Below are 18,897 nucleotides of genomic sequence, written 5' to 3' on the forward strand. Positions count from 1 at the left end.
TTATTTACTGTTGTAGTCATTCCCAGCTGAATATCAGGTACAGTGAGTATGCAGCCTTGGCTGCTAAACATTTGATAGCTTGACCGTATGTGCGCGTCACGTACGTAACTTTTTAAAAATATATAAGCTTTATGAACCTTGGGTTAGGTCAGGGGTCGGCAACCCGCGGCTCCTTGACCACTCTGATGCGGCTCAGCTACATACATGCCGACACCCCCGATTTTCCCAGGAGATTTATGGATCTCAGTGTCCCTTATAGATTACTCCCAGGGAAAGAATAATACTATTTATACTCTAATTATTAAATTAAGGGCGTGCCCTAATTGCACTGCAGTAATTGCCCTCTACAGCATTTACATACAGCGTGCCAGTTCAGCCACATGTCGCATGTTGTTATTACTTGCGCACACAGGAGACAGCAAAGCATACTTACTCATCAGCCACACAGCTTACACTGACGGTAGCCGTATCAAACAACTTTAACATTGTTACGTTACAAATATGCGCCACACTGTGAACCTACACCAAAAAAGAATGAAAAACACATTTCTGGAGAACATCCCACCGTAACACAACATAAACACAACACAACCATTACCCAGAATCCCATGCAACCCTAACTCTTCCGGTCTACATTATACACCCCCGCTACCACCAAATCCCCCCCACACATCAACCCCCCCCCCCCTCTCCGTGCGTTGGTTGAGCGGAAGAGTTAGGGCTGCATGGGATTCTGGGTATTGGTACCGTCAGTGTAAGATGTGTGCCTGCTGAGTTAGTACGCCTTGCTGTCACTTACGTGATTAAGCTGAAATTGCTTTCTACGTGTGGTCGAGCAGGTACACTGTTAGGGCAGACTGTAGAGGGCGCCAAATGCAGTGTCATCACGCTCTGATATTCGGGAGTCTCCCGGGAAAAATGAGAGGGTTGGCAAGTATGACGCTAACAAGCGCCATTCATTCAAAACTCGCGGGCTGCACTAACATATAATTTCCACATTAAAGTGCGTGCCGGTGCCGGTAACATAGCACAAAGCGTTTAAGCTTTGTATGCGGTGTTTTTCATTTAAAAAATTTTTTTGTGGCTCCCATTACTTTCTTTAATTTGTGAAACTTGCCAAAATGGCTCTTTGAGTGGTAAAGGTTGCCGACCCCTGGGTTAGGTGAACGGTCTTTTGGGCTGAGTGATTGTGTGTGTTGATCAGGTGTTTGAATTGTATTGGCGTGTTCTATGGAGCTAGGAGCTAGCAGAGGAGCTAGGAGCTAGCGTAACAAACACACAGGTGTTTTTATGCAGGATTAATTTGTGGCATATTAAATATAAGCCTGGTTGTGTTGTGGCTAATAGAGTATATATATGTCTTGTGTTTATTTACTGTTGTAGTCATTCCCAGCTGAATATCAGGTCACCCCCGGCTCTCACAGCATCTTCCCTATCTGAATAGCTTCAACTCCCCACTAGTCCTTCACTTGCACTTTACTCATCCACAAATCTTTCATCCTCGCTCAAATTAATGGGGAAATTGTCGCTTTCTCGGTCCGAATCTCTCTCACTTCATGCGGCCATCATTGTAAACAATAGGGAACTTTGCGTATATGTTCAACTGACTACGTCACGCTACTTCCGGTAGGGGCAAGCCTTTTTTTTATCAGATACCAAAAGTTGCAATCTTTATTGTCGTTGTTCTATACTAAATCCTTTCAGCAAAAATATGGCAATATCGCGAAATGATCAAGTATGACACATAGAATAGATCTGCTATCCCCGTTTAAATAAAAAAAAATCATTTCAGTAGGCCTTTAAAGGCACTCCCTTTGCATGCTGGCCCAGTCACATAATATCTATGGCTTTTCACATACACAAGTGAATGCAAGCCATACTTGGTCAACAGCCATACAAGTCACACGGAGGGTGACCGTATAAACAAATTTAACACTGTTACAAATATGTGCCAAACTGTGAACCCACACCAAACAAGAATGACAAACACATTTCGGGAGAACATCCGCACCGTCACACAACATAAACACAACAGAACAAATATCCAGAACCCCTTGCAGCACTAACTCTTCCGGGAGCTACAATATACACCCCCGCTACCCCACCCCTACCTCAACCCCGCCCCCTCAACCCCGCCCACCTCAACCTCCTCATGCTCTCAGCATGATGTCCCAAATTCCAAGCTGCTGTTTTGAGGCATGTTAAAAAAAATAATGCACTTTGTGACTTCAATAATAAATATGGCAGTGGCATGTTGGCAATTTTTTTTTCCATAACTTGAGTTGATTTATTTTGGAAAACCTTGTTACGTTGTTTAATGCATCCAGCGGGGCATCACAACAAAATTAGGCATAATAATGTGTTAAGTCCACGACTGTATATATCGGTATTGGTTGATATCGGTATCGGTAATTAAGAGTTGGACAATATCGGAATATCGGATATCGGCAAAAAAGCTATTATCAGACATCTCTAATCATAATCAGAACATGTGCAGGGTATGTGTTTCAAAATTGGAAGGACAATCAAAATGATTAATTGGTATGCATATTTTTTGACACGTAAAATAACTAAATAAGTTTGTATAGGCTGTACAGCAGGGATTAATACAACATTATTTTGGAGGCCACATTTTCAGAAAGTGCAGGACGAGGGGGGCGCCTTTCTCCCTTCACTATTCTTCTTCTTTTGTATATTCCGGAAACATAGCGTTCTGCACAGTAGACATGTAAATTTAGGTTTATTTATTTATTATTATTTATTTCTCACAAGTTTGTTGTACTGAAATCGTGCGCCATCAGTCGAAGAGCCAAAATGATAAAAAAGAGAGGAGCTAAAATGGAACCTTGATGAACACCACTAGTATAACCAAAGAAGGTGAACAAAGGACTACAGCTACAACTTAGTTACATGCTGTAAGTCACATTATGAAAAAACTGTGTAACTGCCAAAAAGGAGAGGGCTTAAAGGGCTGTCCTGAAGGACGTATCAGTTATGTAAATCACAAGTTTGGACCTCAGTGTTTTAACCAGCAAGGTTAAAATGTCATAGCAAGGATCTGTCACTGTGTTTACAGTGGTCCAAGTTTCTTTATACAACAGGGGCACTCTAAAGGTTTTAGGAATTTGCGGCAAAAATGTTTGTGTCCCAAGTTTTAAACTGAACTCGGGGGGCTGGTATGGTGTTATTCCGGATTTGGCCCCCGGGTCTCCAGTTGTATAGTCCTGCTGTACAGGCGCTAATATTTTCAAACTTTAACATTTTTATTATCAAAATTGAATGTGAATTTGACAACTGCACTTTTTTTTATCTACAGTGTTTGATTTGAATATGAATTATAGTAGTTTTAATGATGATTTTATTCTATATTTTTAATTTGTATTATGATTCTTCATTTTTTGGTTTTGCCTTCTTGTGATTTTCTGTAAAGCAATTTGAATTGTCTTTATGTACAAATTGTGCTCTATAAATAAACTTGCCGTGCCAAAACTTGTGTGGTGCAATACCGCCTCAGAAAATATGTGGAAGTTATATATACACTACCTTTCAAAAGTTTGGGGTCACATTGAAATGTCCTTATTTTTGAAGGAAAAGCACTGTACTTTTCAATGAAGATAACTTTAAACTAGTCTTAACTTTAAAGAAATACACTCTATACATTGCTAATGTGGTAAATGACTATTCTAGCTGCAAATGTCTGGTTTTTGGTGCAATATCTACATAGGTGTATAGAGGCCCATTTCCAGCAACTATCACTCCAGTGTTCTAATGGTACAATGTGTTTGCTCATTGGCTCAGAAGGCTAATTGATGATTAGAAAACCCTTGTGCAATCATGTTCACACATCTGAAAACAGTTTAGCTCGTTACAGAAGCTACAAAACTGACCTTCCTTTGAGCAGATTGAGTTTCTGGAGCATCACATTTGTAGGGTCAATTAAACGCTCAAAATGGCCAGAAAAAGAGAACTTTCATCTGAAACTCGACAGTCTATTCTTGTTCTTAGAAATGAAGGCTATTCCACAAAATTGTTTGGGTGACCCCAAACTTTTGAACGGTAGTGTACATCATACAAAACAGAGACAGGTACGTAATTTTTACCATTACACAGCACTAAATTAAACATAATAGACTTTTATATTCATTGTTCTTTGTTCAGGAGGGTAGGTCTGTCACTAACACTACCCAAAGTCTATATCTGAATTAATTTAGCTCGGGTATACATTCATAATCATGCCAACAGACATGCTAAGTAAATGTATTTCACCTAAAGACATGTATTTATTTTTGTATGAATGACATATCCTTCCCAAACAAATAATTCTAAATGGTATTACAAACTATTTTATTCTGTAATATAAATCACCTTTAAGAAAGAACATGTGCTATGGTAATTTAAGGAATAGGATCCTCTCGGTTTATTTCCTCTTGCAGGCTGTTTGGAAGCGTAAAACAATCAAAATAAACACGCACGGACGTGGTCATTTCATTTATCCTTCCATTAATTATCTCCACCAGGAGATTATGTATTTTCTAGGGTTTATATGTCTGCCTGTCGTTTAGAGAGCAATATAGCTCAAAAATGTATTTTTATTGATTTTTATACAACTTTAAGGAATTATCAAAAACCTGATAAGGAACAAGTGATTACATTTTGGGGGTGATCTGGATCACTGCCTGGATTCAGGATGTTTCACTATCGGGAAATAAGGCCAGGTTTGCACTCTCCAAGAGCTGTTCTAGTTATTTTTAATATTGTTGCTTGTGCTGAATTTCTTACAGTAATGTTGTTAAAGTTATGAGAATATGGCACCGGCTTATAGGCCAAACTAAACCATAATATTTACATACAGTATTTCAGAATAATTGGTGTAAATTAGAAGTAGTCTGATCCAAGCTAATTACTGCCAGTGATTGCTTCAATTATAGAAACAAGTTACTACTGGATGACTTCTAAAAAGTACAAAATAAAGGCGTAGAAAACTGGTGTTTCGACGAGACTTACAGTAAATCATGCGCGAGTGTTTCTGCAGGCATAGCGTTTAGATCGGGCAGGGACAATGAGCAGGAACCAGAGGTGGAGAAAGCATAGACCACTTGCCACAGACGGAAAATAAAAAGACCAAATAAACGATTGTAGGACCAAAAACAGGCCCAAAAAAAACAAATTTTCAAGCAACATTGGGAGTAAAACAAGCCTAAAGTCGCTTATAATAAGCAGATTTGCAGCGATGCTTATGGCCTTTATGGTGTTAAAGGGGAACGGCCCATTTTAAAAAATGTTGTAAGAAACGCACACATGCTTTTCTTTTTTTAATGCATTCTATCTCGTAAATAAATGTAATCAAAAGTCTGCTTACAATGGAGCCTATGGAAGTCGCTCTCTTCTGCCTATAAAGCGCTTAAAAACATTCTAACACCTCCACTAAGGTTTTATATACATGATGTAAGTGTAAATGTAATATAGTAACAGGCACATTCATAATAACATTTAATATTTACGTATTTTGATCATTTTAAGCATACCCTTCGCATTAATTAAAAAAACGCGTCACATTTGTTTTTTCCTTCAACAACATCACTGACCACTGACTATTACCCAATGCAGACATCATGAGAGCCAACAAACATAATAAAACATCACTGACTTTACAATGTCTGCTGTCATTAGGATGCCGACTGATAGAATGTTCATATATTCCCATTTAGATGAAGAACGACTCATAATCCACGCGAAGAAAAAAAAAAAGGAACCAAGCATCTTTTCGTGTCTTTCTTTCCACTTCTGGGTATACATTGGATGTCAAAGTGTACCAATGTTTTGGATTATGTCCTTAATCTTCTATTATCAAGGTGAGAGGAATGATTAATGATCTAGAATAAACTTTCACCAGCTCCGAGACGAGTAAGCTGCTCACGGCAGATAACATCAACTTAGCAGCACAAGCTAATTAGCTCCCTCTGATCATGGCGCCGCTAAAATAGTTTGTCTGCGTTAGCGTTTATAATAACAATATCACTAACACTTGGTTAATATTCAAGTCACGATATAGAGTATTGTTGGCGCTTTTATTTAGAAGGATTTATGGGCACAATAGATAACCTTGCATTGACTCCATTGTAAGCGGAGTCTTTTAAAAATCTTTATTTACAAGTTACAATGCATAAAGAAAATACATCTGCCTTCTTGTCTCTCACAATGATTGTGGAAACAAACTGCAGTTCCCCTTCAAGCATTTAGAAAAGATGGTCCTCATCCTTTATTCATCCGCTAGGAGGCGCCAGCGGTGTCTTTCACTCCCAAGCGCTCTCTTTTTTTTTAAGAGCCAAACAGTAAACTTCCTCACTCTGCTCCATTTTATGTTCTCTTTTAATGCACTGTCTTTATGATTTGTCAGTTTTTCCTCTTCTTTTAATGATGTTTTTCTATGCTGACCTCATCGGGGTAAAGCGAGAACACAAGCTCTCACTTTCTTCTACTGCATAAACACAAAATAATAAAAAGCAACAATGACTTTGCAGCTAAAAACTATTTACGACATGCTAATTCGTTTTAGGCAGCAACAAAATCAGTTTTGCCTAGCATGCGTATTTCAAATGACAGCTTTTGTGACAACTTTAAAAATAATAGTTTTGACTTTAAAACAGGAAACAACATAATCATGTCATTAAATGCTGTGACCAATGTTCCCTCTAATTTTTCATGTGTGTGAGCAAACGCACAAACACCCTGAACACTCAGTGGAATACAGATGTGCACACTGTGGTCATACCAGCAGCACATTTGTCTAAAACCTGACATAACAATTTAAATGTCTTATTATTATAATCAAGTGACAGTAGTCAATTTCAAGAGATAATTTTCTAATATATGTGATTTGGCCCACTTAGATATTGTTTTTTTTTAATCAGCTATGCACTATAGTATTTTATGCCTGGGTGGGGGTCCTGCTTTGGAAAGATTGTGTACCCCTTTCAGAGATCGCATTTAGTTCCCCTTAAAACATTCACATGTTGCATGAGATGAAGTGTTTATTAACTTTCTGTCCGTAAAATAAATATTTTTATTAGCAATTATGTAGTCCTGTAACATCATTTCATGATTAATATTAAAAAAATAACATTCTTAACAAATGACAGTAGAATAAGCACACTGATTGAGGAGTCATAGTAAAACGGCCTGAAATTTACACTTTACGTGTAGTGTTGGAGTTGTCCAACTTTTTGTGTGGCCATAAACGCACCAGTGGCTAATTGCCATAGTGTATGTGTTGGTGAGAGAGCAAGCGGCTGCTGTTGATATAACAGATGACAAAGAGTTGCTTTTGGCTTGGTTTGTATGGTAGACAACGACCAGTTTTGCTAGATAAAAGTATTTTACACATTGTTTTGGTGTGGTTATGGCCGACAAACAATTTCGCTAAATAAAGGGACTGATGGAATTCCTGTCCTCCTTTAAGTGTCTCCACAGACGTTACAATAATTTAAGTGTTGACAAACATTGTTTTATCTGTTGTGGCCGCCTTTCGTCACCTGTTACTCACAGTTGCATTGCAAAATCATACAAAACAAACTATTTGTTCATTTTGTTTAGAGTGGGATTTGATTTTTTGCGTGGCATAGATTTGCTGTGCGCAGAGGACGCGTGAGCAGTGCGCAATTGCGCAGGTGCGCACCTTAGAGGGAACGTTGGCTGTGACTATGCATTACAATTTATTGGAGCTGTAGTTCCTTAATCAACCGAATTATTCTTGTCATCTTTTTTGTACAACTATTCACCATAATTGGTTCAGGTATTGGGACATGAGTCCTTACAAGTTACGTTTCCACAGGAAAGATTCAAAATCTGGGAACGTTATGGACACCGCAAACAGCCAAGGGTCTTGGTTTTTGCTTACAATACATTTCTTAAACAAAATACCCAACTCTGGTCAGTAATAGAAGGTTGAGAGATTTATACACGCAAAGCAACAGGTGGCGCTAAATGAGTAAGGCTGAAACGACGCGTCGACGCAGTCGACGTCATCGGTTACGTAAATACGTCGACGTCGTTTTTGTGCGTCGACGCGTCGCATATTTACGTCACACTACCGTCATGGCGGACCGCAAAGCAGACGATCAAAGCAGACGATGCGAGCGGTGCGAGCGAGGGGGGAAAAGCATGCCAAAAGTGGTCAAAAGTGTGGGAGTATTTCAATAAACGGCCTAATAATGTTGTTGTATGCACACAGTGTCGAGCGGAAATGGCCTATCATAGCAGCACAACGGCTATGAAAGAACATTTGAAAAGAAAACCATCAACTAGTCAATCGTCCGCGCGAGCATACGTTGTCATCATTACACAAAAACATGAATGTGTCATTTGTATCTGCTAGGGGTGTAACGGTACGTGTTTTGTATTGAACCGTTTCGGTACGGGGCTTTCGGTTCGGCACGGGGGTGTACCGAACGAGTTTCTAAGCTAAAGCTAACTTTAGCTGCTAAAGTCTTAACAAGCTGCTTCGCTCCTCTGCCTCTGTCTCAGCACGCAGCATTGTCCCACCCACACAACCATCTGATTGGTACACACGAAGCATTATCAGCCAATCAGCAGTGTGTATTCAGAGCGCATGTAGTCAGCGCGTCAGCGTGGAGCAGATAGGTGTTTAGCAGGTGAGCATCAGGCAGCGGACTCTCCCCAAATGATAATAAACACCTCCCAGTCAACTACTAGTAACATCACTATGAGCCCGTTGACCTTCTAGAAATATAAACTGCAGCTCAGCTCACTCGCAGTCCTGGCTTGAGGTGAAGGCTAATTACCTCTCAGTTCCAGCCACATCGACCCCTTCTGAGCGCCTATTTTCAGCTGCTGGGAATATTGTAAACAAGAAAAGAACCAGAGCATGTACACATGCTAACCTTTCTTCATTAAAACTGTTAGTCACTCACTGGAATGAGTATGAGTAGAATTGGTTATTGTGTACTGTGTTGGACTGGATGTTTATTTTGCACATTTTAAAAGCAATACTTAATGTTTACAGTGCTCCAGAATATTTAAATTGGCACTTTTTTGTATTGGATGTTTATCTTTATTTTTGCATATTTTAGCAAATAAGCAATACTTTCACTTTTGTTGAAATGTTTACACTGTTGTTACAGAATATTTCGTTTTGCACTTTTTTGTATTGGATGTTTATCTATATTTTTGCACATTTTAAAGCAAAATAAGCAATACTTTTACTTTTGAAATGCTTATACTATTGCAGAATATTAAGATTTGCACTGGATGTTGACTTTTATATTTGCACATTAAAAAGCAAATAAGCTACTTTTAATTTTGTTAAATGTAAAAGTTTTAAATGTTTACATTGTTACAGAATATTTAGTCATGTTGTTGTCAATGTTGACTGAGTGGCCATACTTCCTTTTTTTTTGTAAATAAAAGCCACGCCTTTTGAAAAAACGGGCCTACATTTATTTTTCATCTTCATTTTGAATAAAAAAATAATCGGTAAAAGGAAAAATAATCTATAGATTAATCGAAAAAAATAATCTATAGATTAACCGATTAATCGAAAAATTATCTATAGATTAATCGATAGAAAAATAATCGTTAGCTGCAGCCTTACAAATGAGTTCGATTCAAGTAAACTTCTCTTCCTGTCACTCACACGGCAGCGACCTAAACAAATTAAGGCGCGACACAGAAAACGTATGTCAAAAGTTTTTGGCAAACAACATAATGCACATTTTAAGATAATGCCAATCAAACTAGTGTCCATCAGCTAATAAATATGATTAATATGAATGAAATACTGTATGACTTCACTTATAATAAAAACACACATTCCATTCATCCATTCATTTTCTACCGCTTGTCCCTTTTGGGGTCACGGGGGGTGCTGGAGCCTACCTTAGCTGCATTCGGGCGGTAGGCGGGGTACACTCTTCATTTTTCCTAATATTCTTCCTTACATCGTTCATCTTTTTTTGTGGTAAGTACTGTCTGGTATCTGATGGCTATCTGACTGAGAGGAGCAGATAATGTGCCAGGGTGTATTGATTCTAAATGTGTGTTTCTTATGTGTTGTGGTGAATGTGCAGCCACGCATGTGGAAGAACCTGCCACTGAGGAAGAGGAGTCAGGCGATAAGAACCAACTGCTATGAGAAATGGTGTGTGAGCACAGATATTGGCCTCCCATGGTGACACACACACACACACACACACACACACACACACACACACACACACACACACACACACACACACACACACACACACACACACACACACAACGAATACTCACCGACGATGAGGGCGACGCCCAGGAGGAACAGCACGGCGGCAAAAACTAGGCCACCAATCCTCAGCGATTCATAATCTGGAAAAGAGGAAAAAGAGATAACATTTTTATTACTTGCTGAGATGCATCTTAGATTTTGGATGATGCAATGTCATTTTGTACATTTTACACATTACGTGTCAGTCAAGGCTCTCAGTTGCAAACATCCTAAGTCTAACCTGCCTTGCCATTAGGGATTGGTACCGAATACGGTACATTTTTGGCACCGACCGAATCCCGCCGGTCCTGTTGGGCACCGAATCACGTAAAATCACACAGTGCCATATTACGGTACTTGGGTTGCGTGCGACGTCACGCCCCATTGCCGACTTCGCACTTTGGCACTTGTTGATCACTCCAGCAGCACTGAGAGCGGACTGAGTTAAACTACCTCTAGGTAATGTTGCAATGTTCAATGCTAACAAAGTAATTGACTCAAAAAACGCTCCAACATAAGTTAAGTAAGGCTCCACTTTCCCAAAAATGTAGTAGCTTGATGCTAATATACATTGGCTTTGCTATTGACATGCTACTGATTAGCATCAGCGATTTTAAATGGTGATTTCAACACCTCCAAATGTGTTAATGAAAACTACAAGTAAGATGCAGGTTACAATCAAACAGCTGGATTGTAATAAGTACAATACTTACATTATTGACACTATTTAAGGCCCAACAAACACAAAAAAACACACAAACCGTACACTACTGCCATCTAACCTCTTGGACTTGCAACTGTAATTGCAACTCAATGAAACACTTGCAAATTATAATATGATGATAATAAGACACGATTTAACAATTGGACTGCACATGATCAGTAATTTTTAAATATCGCTATAAAAATAAGATTTTATTATCAAAAGTACCGTCAATTGGTACCGATGAGTACCGTATCGATTCTCCAGTACCAGGAATTGTGGACGTATTGGTTCAAATATGAACGGTACCCATCCCTACTCACCATGTTGGAACTAAGGCTGTAGGTATCAATTACTCTAGTAATCGAGTAATCCATCATTTAGTTTGTTCGATTAATCAAGTAACTGGACAAAACCCATTTTACAGCCTCAATGTGTATTTTAGGGAAAATAATTGAATTAAAAAATATATTTTTTGCTTGTCAGAAACTTATCATCATTTAATTAAATTTTTAACATGTGTGCATTAATAATACTTTATATAATTTATAATGCACTATTATTTATTAGACTTGCACATATTATTTATTTAAGTTACATTTATATTTATGTTATATTTTTAGTTAATTGTTAATAGTTATTGTTTACATTTTACAAAGAGAGCACGGTCTACCTAGTCAAATTCCTTGTGTGTTAAACATACTTGGCCATTTATGCTGATTCTGATTCAACTCTCTGCTGTGCACGGCCACACATATCACAGCATCTACACACCACAGCGCGCATTTACATTTCCGAGCACTATTTTATCAATTTCTTATTAGTTACACTTATTAAACCATTAAACGAAGCAACAAAATATTATAATTTTAACTTTTTTTTTAATCCAGTTTATTGGTTTTTATTGGCAGCCCTAGTTAAAACGTCAAAATACTGCAAGCAGCACTCACCAAGTGTAAACACAGAGCTATTTTTATTAGGAGTACAGAGGAGTATCAGTGTCACACATTATCATTATTTTTAAGTAATATAAGAATAAGTACTCTTTTGAAGAAAAGTTTGAAAAAAGTCTTAAAATGCTTTGTTATCATTGCACACACTAAAATAATGTATTGTTTTTAATCTTGCAAAGTGTGTGTTAATGTATGAAAAATGGACTTTAAGAAAATAAGTTTTGATTGATTGAACTAAGTCAAGATAAATAGTTTTTATGGTGAAATATGAAGGCCAACACATAAATACATTAAACCGTTATATCCTGCACTAGACTCCTAAGGGTTGATAATTTATTTATTTAATTTTCATTCTTAGTCTGGAAACCCTTGCATTAGACCATCCATGCCAAACAGCTATTTTTTTTAATCTCTGACTGGAGTTTTCCATAAAGTCAGGTTTCTTGAAATGCTGTTTAGATGAAGGCAAAAGGCCAAAACTAGTATACAGTTTTAAAAATACCCACATTCTTGTTCATGGTCACTGGCGCTTTTGAAGATTTGAGCCATGTGGACCAAGTCTAACATCACACTTACGTCACAACTTGAACTGACCTCGCAGGTGTTTCCTTTGAAGGCAAAACTGCTTACTCACCGTATTGAAAAGCGCTGTCATAGTCTGTTTGGAGAGAAGAGAGACAGGATAGGAATGAGCAGCACATTTGTAAACCGACATAAACGTGACTTTAGTTTCATGAAGGCTTACGGCTCTGCTCAAACAATACGCACCTTTGTCACCGTCTGCTGCTGCTACTGCGAGGACAAAAAGACGGAAAGATCATTGGAGTACAAAAAAACACATGAAACTAATCTGGGCCAATCAATAAATATATTTTTTAAATATTAAGTGGTTTGTTGATTACTTGGTGTTGGAACTTGACTGACATAATTTAAGATTAAGATTAAAGTACCAATGATTGTCACACACACACTAGATGTGGTGAAATTTGTCCTCTGCATTTGTCATCAATATAAAGCAGGCGTCCTCAATTACATGAGTCTCGAACAGTTGTTCTCAAAAACCTCAGAAAAAACTTGGCTCTCTAAGTACCATAATAATGACTAACATTAAAATACAGTATTAATGTTAGTAATACAGTAGCATAGTGAGCGTAAGAATTCATTAAAAAACAAGGCAGAGGTTTTATTGAACAAGTACTGTATTTTTCGGATTATAAATCACAGTTTTTTTCATAGTTTGGCCGTGGGTGCGACATATACTCCGGAGCGACTTATGTGTGAAATTATTAACACATTACCGTAAAATATCAAATAATATTATTTATCTCATTCGCGTAAGAGACGAAGCAAATGGCAGCAATCGTCACACACACGTCAGCAATCGTCACACACACGTCAGCAATCGTCACTCACACGTCAACCAATAAGAATTCGGCGGGGGAGGGTCATGGCAGAAGTGCATTGTGGGTCATGGAATGCTAACTGCTATATGCTATATGCTACTGCCATAGCTATTAAAATGGATCACATCAACATTGGCGGTAACTTATAAAAACTGAGAAGGGCTGAACTAAAATGGCACCGAAAAGGAAATCATATACTGCAGATTACAAGCTGGACGTAGTGAAATATGCAGCAGAGAACGGCGATCGAGCAGCAGAAAGAAAGGACATACCAGAGGCGACACCGGGGAGAAAGATTTCATCGGATTTAGCGATCGGGAGTGACAGATTGTTTGGTAAACGTATAGCATGTTCTATATGTTATACTTACTTGAATGACTCTTGCCATGATGTGTTGCGTTAAAATAGCAGTTGGTTATTTGTGCGTCATGTGGCGTACACTTATTCAGCCTGTTGTTCACTATTCTTTATTTATTTTAAATTGCCTTTCAAATGTCTATTCTTGGTGTTGGATTTTATCAAATAAATTTCCCCCAAAAATGCAACTTATACTCCAGTGCGACGTATATATGTTTTTTTCCTTCTTTATTGTGAATTTTCGGCCGGTGCGACGTATACTCCGGAGCGACTTATAGTCCGAAAAATATGGTATATTAATTTTATTGGCTATTGTACTGTAACATTACACACAGTTTAAACAGGGACAATGTGTTTGAATATTTAAGTAATTTTTTTGGCGCACCACTAGATGAAGCCTATGTACCATTAGTGGTACACGTACCACAGTTGGAAAATCCATTGGTCTAGAACTTTTCCCAGCTGACACTGTAACAACAACAACATAAAATAAACTTAATATAAATATTTTTTTTTTACAAAAGTAATATTCTAATGTGTTACTGTGTCCCCATGTTCTGAGAGCGTGTGTCATCACCCACACAGCCACTCACTATACATGTCTGGAATAATAAGCATTTGTGCACATACGTATACAGGAAGTACATGATGGGCCCCAAAAACAGAATCCAAAAATCTTTGAATAAATCTGGTAATTGAATTGTTTTATTTTCTTTTTTAGTGTATTCAAGTCAACTTTGTGCATAAAAAATTGGAACAATAGTCTTCCCTCTTGGTCAACCAGGGAAAATACATTTTGCATGGAGGCCTATTCCCCCAACAAATCATACACTGTAGTGCAAACACATTTTCGGAGTAAGTTTTGGTGTCGTCATGCTCCAATAAAAAGCAGAATTTTTGACTGGATTCAGAACTTCAGAAAGTATGGGACTGTGCAAAATCTTAATTCTCAACTCCAAAATAAGAATATGTAAATGAGTAATTGACAATTTCGCGCGACATATGCGAATTTGCAGAGCTTATTTCAGAATTAACATTACTTTTATGCAAAGTGACCAAGATATCTGAACCTTTGGGGAACAATCATACAAAGGTTGAGCACATTTTAAGAAATCTTTTTGTAGGATTCTTTCTTTGTGGGATTTAATACCATTTGTAAGGGTTCTGTTTTTTTGGGTCCTACTGCACAGATGCAGCTGAGATAGGCTCCAGCACCCCCGCAATCCCGAAAGGGACAAGCGGTAGAAAATGGATAATAATGGTTATAAAAAGTGTGTTATATTCAATAACTTTTTAACGTTTTAAAAATCTATCGTCGGCTGATTAATATCATTTATATTGTATATCGTTCAAATCGCGCAACCATTGGACAATTCCGACTTCTGGCGACAAATGTGTGTTCCTACTTCCGGAAACAAACGTGAGTGTGTTCTAATCATGGCAGACTTGGTAACAGACAAAAAATATTATTATTTTTGGACATATGAGGATTCACAGCCTTATCTTTTTGAAGTTGAATATACAGAGGATGATCTGCTGCTTCTAGAAGCCAGCATGAAGGAAGGGTGAAACGCTGGAGCAGACTGAAGCTGAAAGAGTGAAGTCGGCGTGACTTGGCGCAGTCAATGTGGTACTTGGAGCTAAGCTATGCCAACATAAATTGAGTGCTTACCAGCTGGACCAAACACACGACTGTCCATCGAGTGAGTCATTTTAATATTGTTCATGATACACGCAGCACGTCATGCGTGTTATTACAACTACAGTACATATGCTGTCGAGCTAGCTGTGTACAAACAAAACATGAAATGTGGGCTAATGCTTTACAGATACTGTAATATAATTGTTCATGTTTTTCAGTCAGTACAGATTGGTGTCCTATTGCATAGTGTTGTGCATTACAAACTCAAACGCAATTCGGGTGCTGACGTAGAAACGAGCTTCTCTCTTGCCATAGCGAGCTTTTACGGTTAATACCGAAGCGCACCGATATGTTACTACGCTAAAAAAGACTTCCTCAGTGTTTGCTCTTACAATAACAATGTCGCATGGTTATTATACAAGTTATGCAATGTAAATTAAGTATTGTTGGCGGTTCTTGAATGCATTTTTAAAGTGATTTAGAGGTAGAATTGATTGCTCCCATTAGCTGCATTGCCGGCCACCTAGAATGAGCCAATTGTTACATGTTAGACTGCAAAAAATAACAACAAACTTATGTCTTCTTGTCTCTCATAAGAATTGTGAACAAAAATGCAAAATTCCCAAAAAAGTGCAGTTCGCCTTTAAGCGCGCTTGATGGCGTTTGTTTTTGAGTAGAGACGATTGAGGGCTAGCCTTTCAGGTTACGGCTGCCGTCCTGTCTGTAAATCAAGCTTCCATCAGTGGTCTCGTTCACAGCAACACAAGCAGCAGATGTGTTGCGTTATTATAATTTGTTCTGGTTAGCATTAGCTTCGTAGTTTGTTTGCACATTTAGCCGTTGTTTGAAGTGGTCGCCTGGACAATGTTTAGATTAGGAGGTGGCGGTTTAGTGTTTCGGGGACGATAAGCAGTCCACGACACATGATTTCCCCAAACAAACAATCCCTCTTCTCACAATGACATTTAATTTACGTCAATTTTAATGATATTCCTTGTTTAACAGCGGGTTCCGTTTTTGTTGGCCAATTCTGTAATTCAAATCACGAGGCCCTACATCGCCTCAAGCGTATGATCAGAACTACACATACGAGTTCCAAACTGATTAGTACACTGCAAAATAGAGCTAAAATAAAAAAGACTAGTTTGTAGGTTAAAATACAAAAAATTTGTCAAATTAACTAGCTAAATGAACAGATAATAGTACTTGATAAAACGGCTTAAATTAAGATATTGATTCTAGAATATATATATATATATATATATATATATATATATATATATATATATATATATATATATATATATATATATATATATATATATATATATATATATATGACTTAAATAAGTATTTTATTCTGAAAGCAAGCCATTTTCAACTTGCAATTCTTAAATTAAGCATCCTTGAGATGTTGCAGAATCTTTAAACAAGATTTTCTATGAGGGTAAAAACCGAAATATCTTATTTGATTATTTATTTTAACATTTTTAAAGTAGAATATGAAAAATATAATTATTTCTGCTAAAATTAAGATTATTCAATTAATACAAATACGTAAATAGCTCTTACAATTAAGGACATTTCTAAAATTACAATTTTAAATCTTAGCAAGTGGCAAATCATTTGCAGTGTTCCCCAAAGAAAAAAAAACTTATGAGCCGAGTAACTCACGCACTGATTTTTGTCATAAACCGTTCCATCCCTAACATGTAAACGCTGAAAGATGCATACTTTCTAAAATAGGTAGACGTTGCATACTTTCTAAATAGGTAGACGTTTACCCCAAATTAAAAAGATGGTTTGACAAAAACAGACTATCGTTGAATCTTAGTAAAACTAAAATAATGCTATTTGGTAATAGTAGAAGAGAAAGTCAAACACAAATACAAATAGACGGAATAGAAATTGAAAGAGTAAATGAAACCAAATTTCTAGGTATAATGATTGATGATAAATTGAACTGGAAATCTCACGTAAAAAATATACAACATAAAGTAGCAAGAAACACGTCAATAATGAATAAAGCAAAACATGTTCTAGACAAAAAATCACTTCATAGTCTATACTGCTCACTAGTGTTACCATATCTGAGCTACTGTGTAGAAATATGGGGAAATAATTACAAAAGAACACTTCATTCATTAACGGTGTTACAAAAAAGATCAGTTAGAATAATACATAATGTTGGATATAGAGAACATACAAATCCTTTATTTATTGAATCAAAGATACTGAAATTCCACGACATAGTGAATTTGCAAACAGCTAAAATTATGCACAAAGCAAACTATAACCTGCTACCCAAGAATATACAACAATTCTTCTCAACAAAAGAGGAGAAATATAATCTTAGAGAAAAATGTAATTTAAAACATTTGTACGCACGTACAACACTTAAGACCTTCAGTATATCAGTATGTGGAATTAAATTATGGAATGGATTAAGCAAAGCAATCAAACAATGTACTAATATGATCCACTTCAAGAAACTCTTCAAACTTAAAGTGTTTACAAAGTACAAAGAAGAAGAACCATGACAAACATTTTCAATTTATTTCATCCATTCATTCATCCATTCTTAAAGTAATCTTACTTATCTCATCATATGAAATATGACTTTCTTCACCAATTATTATTATTAAATTCTTACTATTATTTATTTATTTATTTTTATTGTGATTACATATGGAGTTTATTGTGAAAAAATTGAGAACAGGAAGTGAATAAAAAAAGTTTCAGCAACTGTTATGTAAAGAAAAGGGGTAGGATTAAATAAGCTCTGCTTCTTCCTACTCCTTTTCGAACATGTTGAAAAGAGAAACTGGAAATTGTGATGTATCATGTTGTATGCTTGCATGTTCGAAATAAACTCAAACTCAATTCTGAAAGCAAGCCATTTTCAACTTGCAATTCTTAAATTAAGCATCCTTGAGATGTTGCAGAATCTTTAAACAAGATTTTCTATGAGGGTAAAAACCGAAATATCTTATTTGATTATTTATTTTAACATTTTTAAAGTAGAATATGAAAAATATAATTATTTCTGCTAAAATTAAGATTATTCAATTAATACAAATACGTAAATAGCTCTTACAATTAAGGACATTTCTAAAATTACAATTTTAAATCTTAGCAAGTGGCAAATCATTTGCAGTGTTCCCCAAAGAAAAAAAAACTTATGAGCCGAGTAACTCACGCACTGATTTTTGTCATAAACCGTTCCATCCCTAACATGTAAACGCTGAAAGATGCATACTTTCTAAAATAGGTAGACGTTTACCTCTGCAAGTACTGTATGTCACATTACTTCAGAGATGGTGAAACACAGGGCTGTTTTTGCGCATCTCTCTCACAATGACAAGCATTTTTGCATTTCTTCGAGAATGAGAATTGCTACAAAAAACATAGCGGACCGTAACATTTAAAAAACTCAAATAATTCCATTTGACCGCATTGTTCTCTTGTAAATGTGCACTCAGGCACGGTTGACATTCTGAAAGTTGCTCTGGTGAAAAAACATGTATAAAGTATTTGTTTTAAAATAAAGTTTTGTTATAGGACATAGAAACTGT

General features: G+C 36.9%; 1 protein-coding gene across 3 annotated transcripts in view; it reads right to left on the reverse strand.

Moving 5' to 3' along the window:
• LOC133660065 (sodium/potassium-transporting ATPase subunit gamma-like) overlaps positions 1 to 18,897 on the reverse strand; it is a 46,256-nt gene that overhangs the window by 11,543 nt on the left and 15,816 nt on the right. For all 3 annotated transcript variants that reach the window (XR_009827766.1, XR_009827767.1, XM_062063158.1), the window contains exons 3-5: positions 12,689 to 12,712; positions 12,555 to 12,578; positions 10,291 to 10,365 (exon numbers count right to left, since the gene is read on the reverse strand). Coding sequence is in view for 1 of the 3 variants with exons in the window: in XM_062063158.1 (XP_061919142.1) it covers positions 10,291 to 10,365; positions 12,555 to 12,578; positions 12,689 to 12,712 (123 nt within the window). In the remaining 2 variants the exon portion in view is untranslated. The remainder of the gene's footprint in view (positions 1 to 10,290; positions 10,366 to 12,554; positions 12,579 to 12,688; positions 12,713 to 18,897) is intronic.

This window comes from Entelurus aequoreus, linkage group LG11 (assembly GCF_033978785.1).
Source record: "Entelurus aequoreus isolate RoL-2023_Sb linkage group LG11, RoL_Eaeq_v1.1, whole genome shotgun sequence".
Lineage (NCBI taxonomy): Eukaryota > Metazoa > Chordata > Actinopteri > Syngnathiformes > Syngnathidae > Entelurus > Entelurus aequoreus.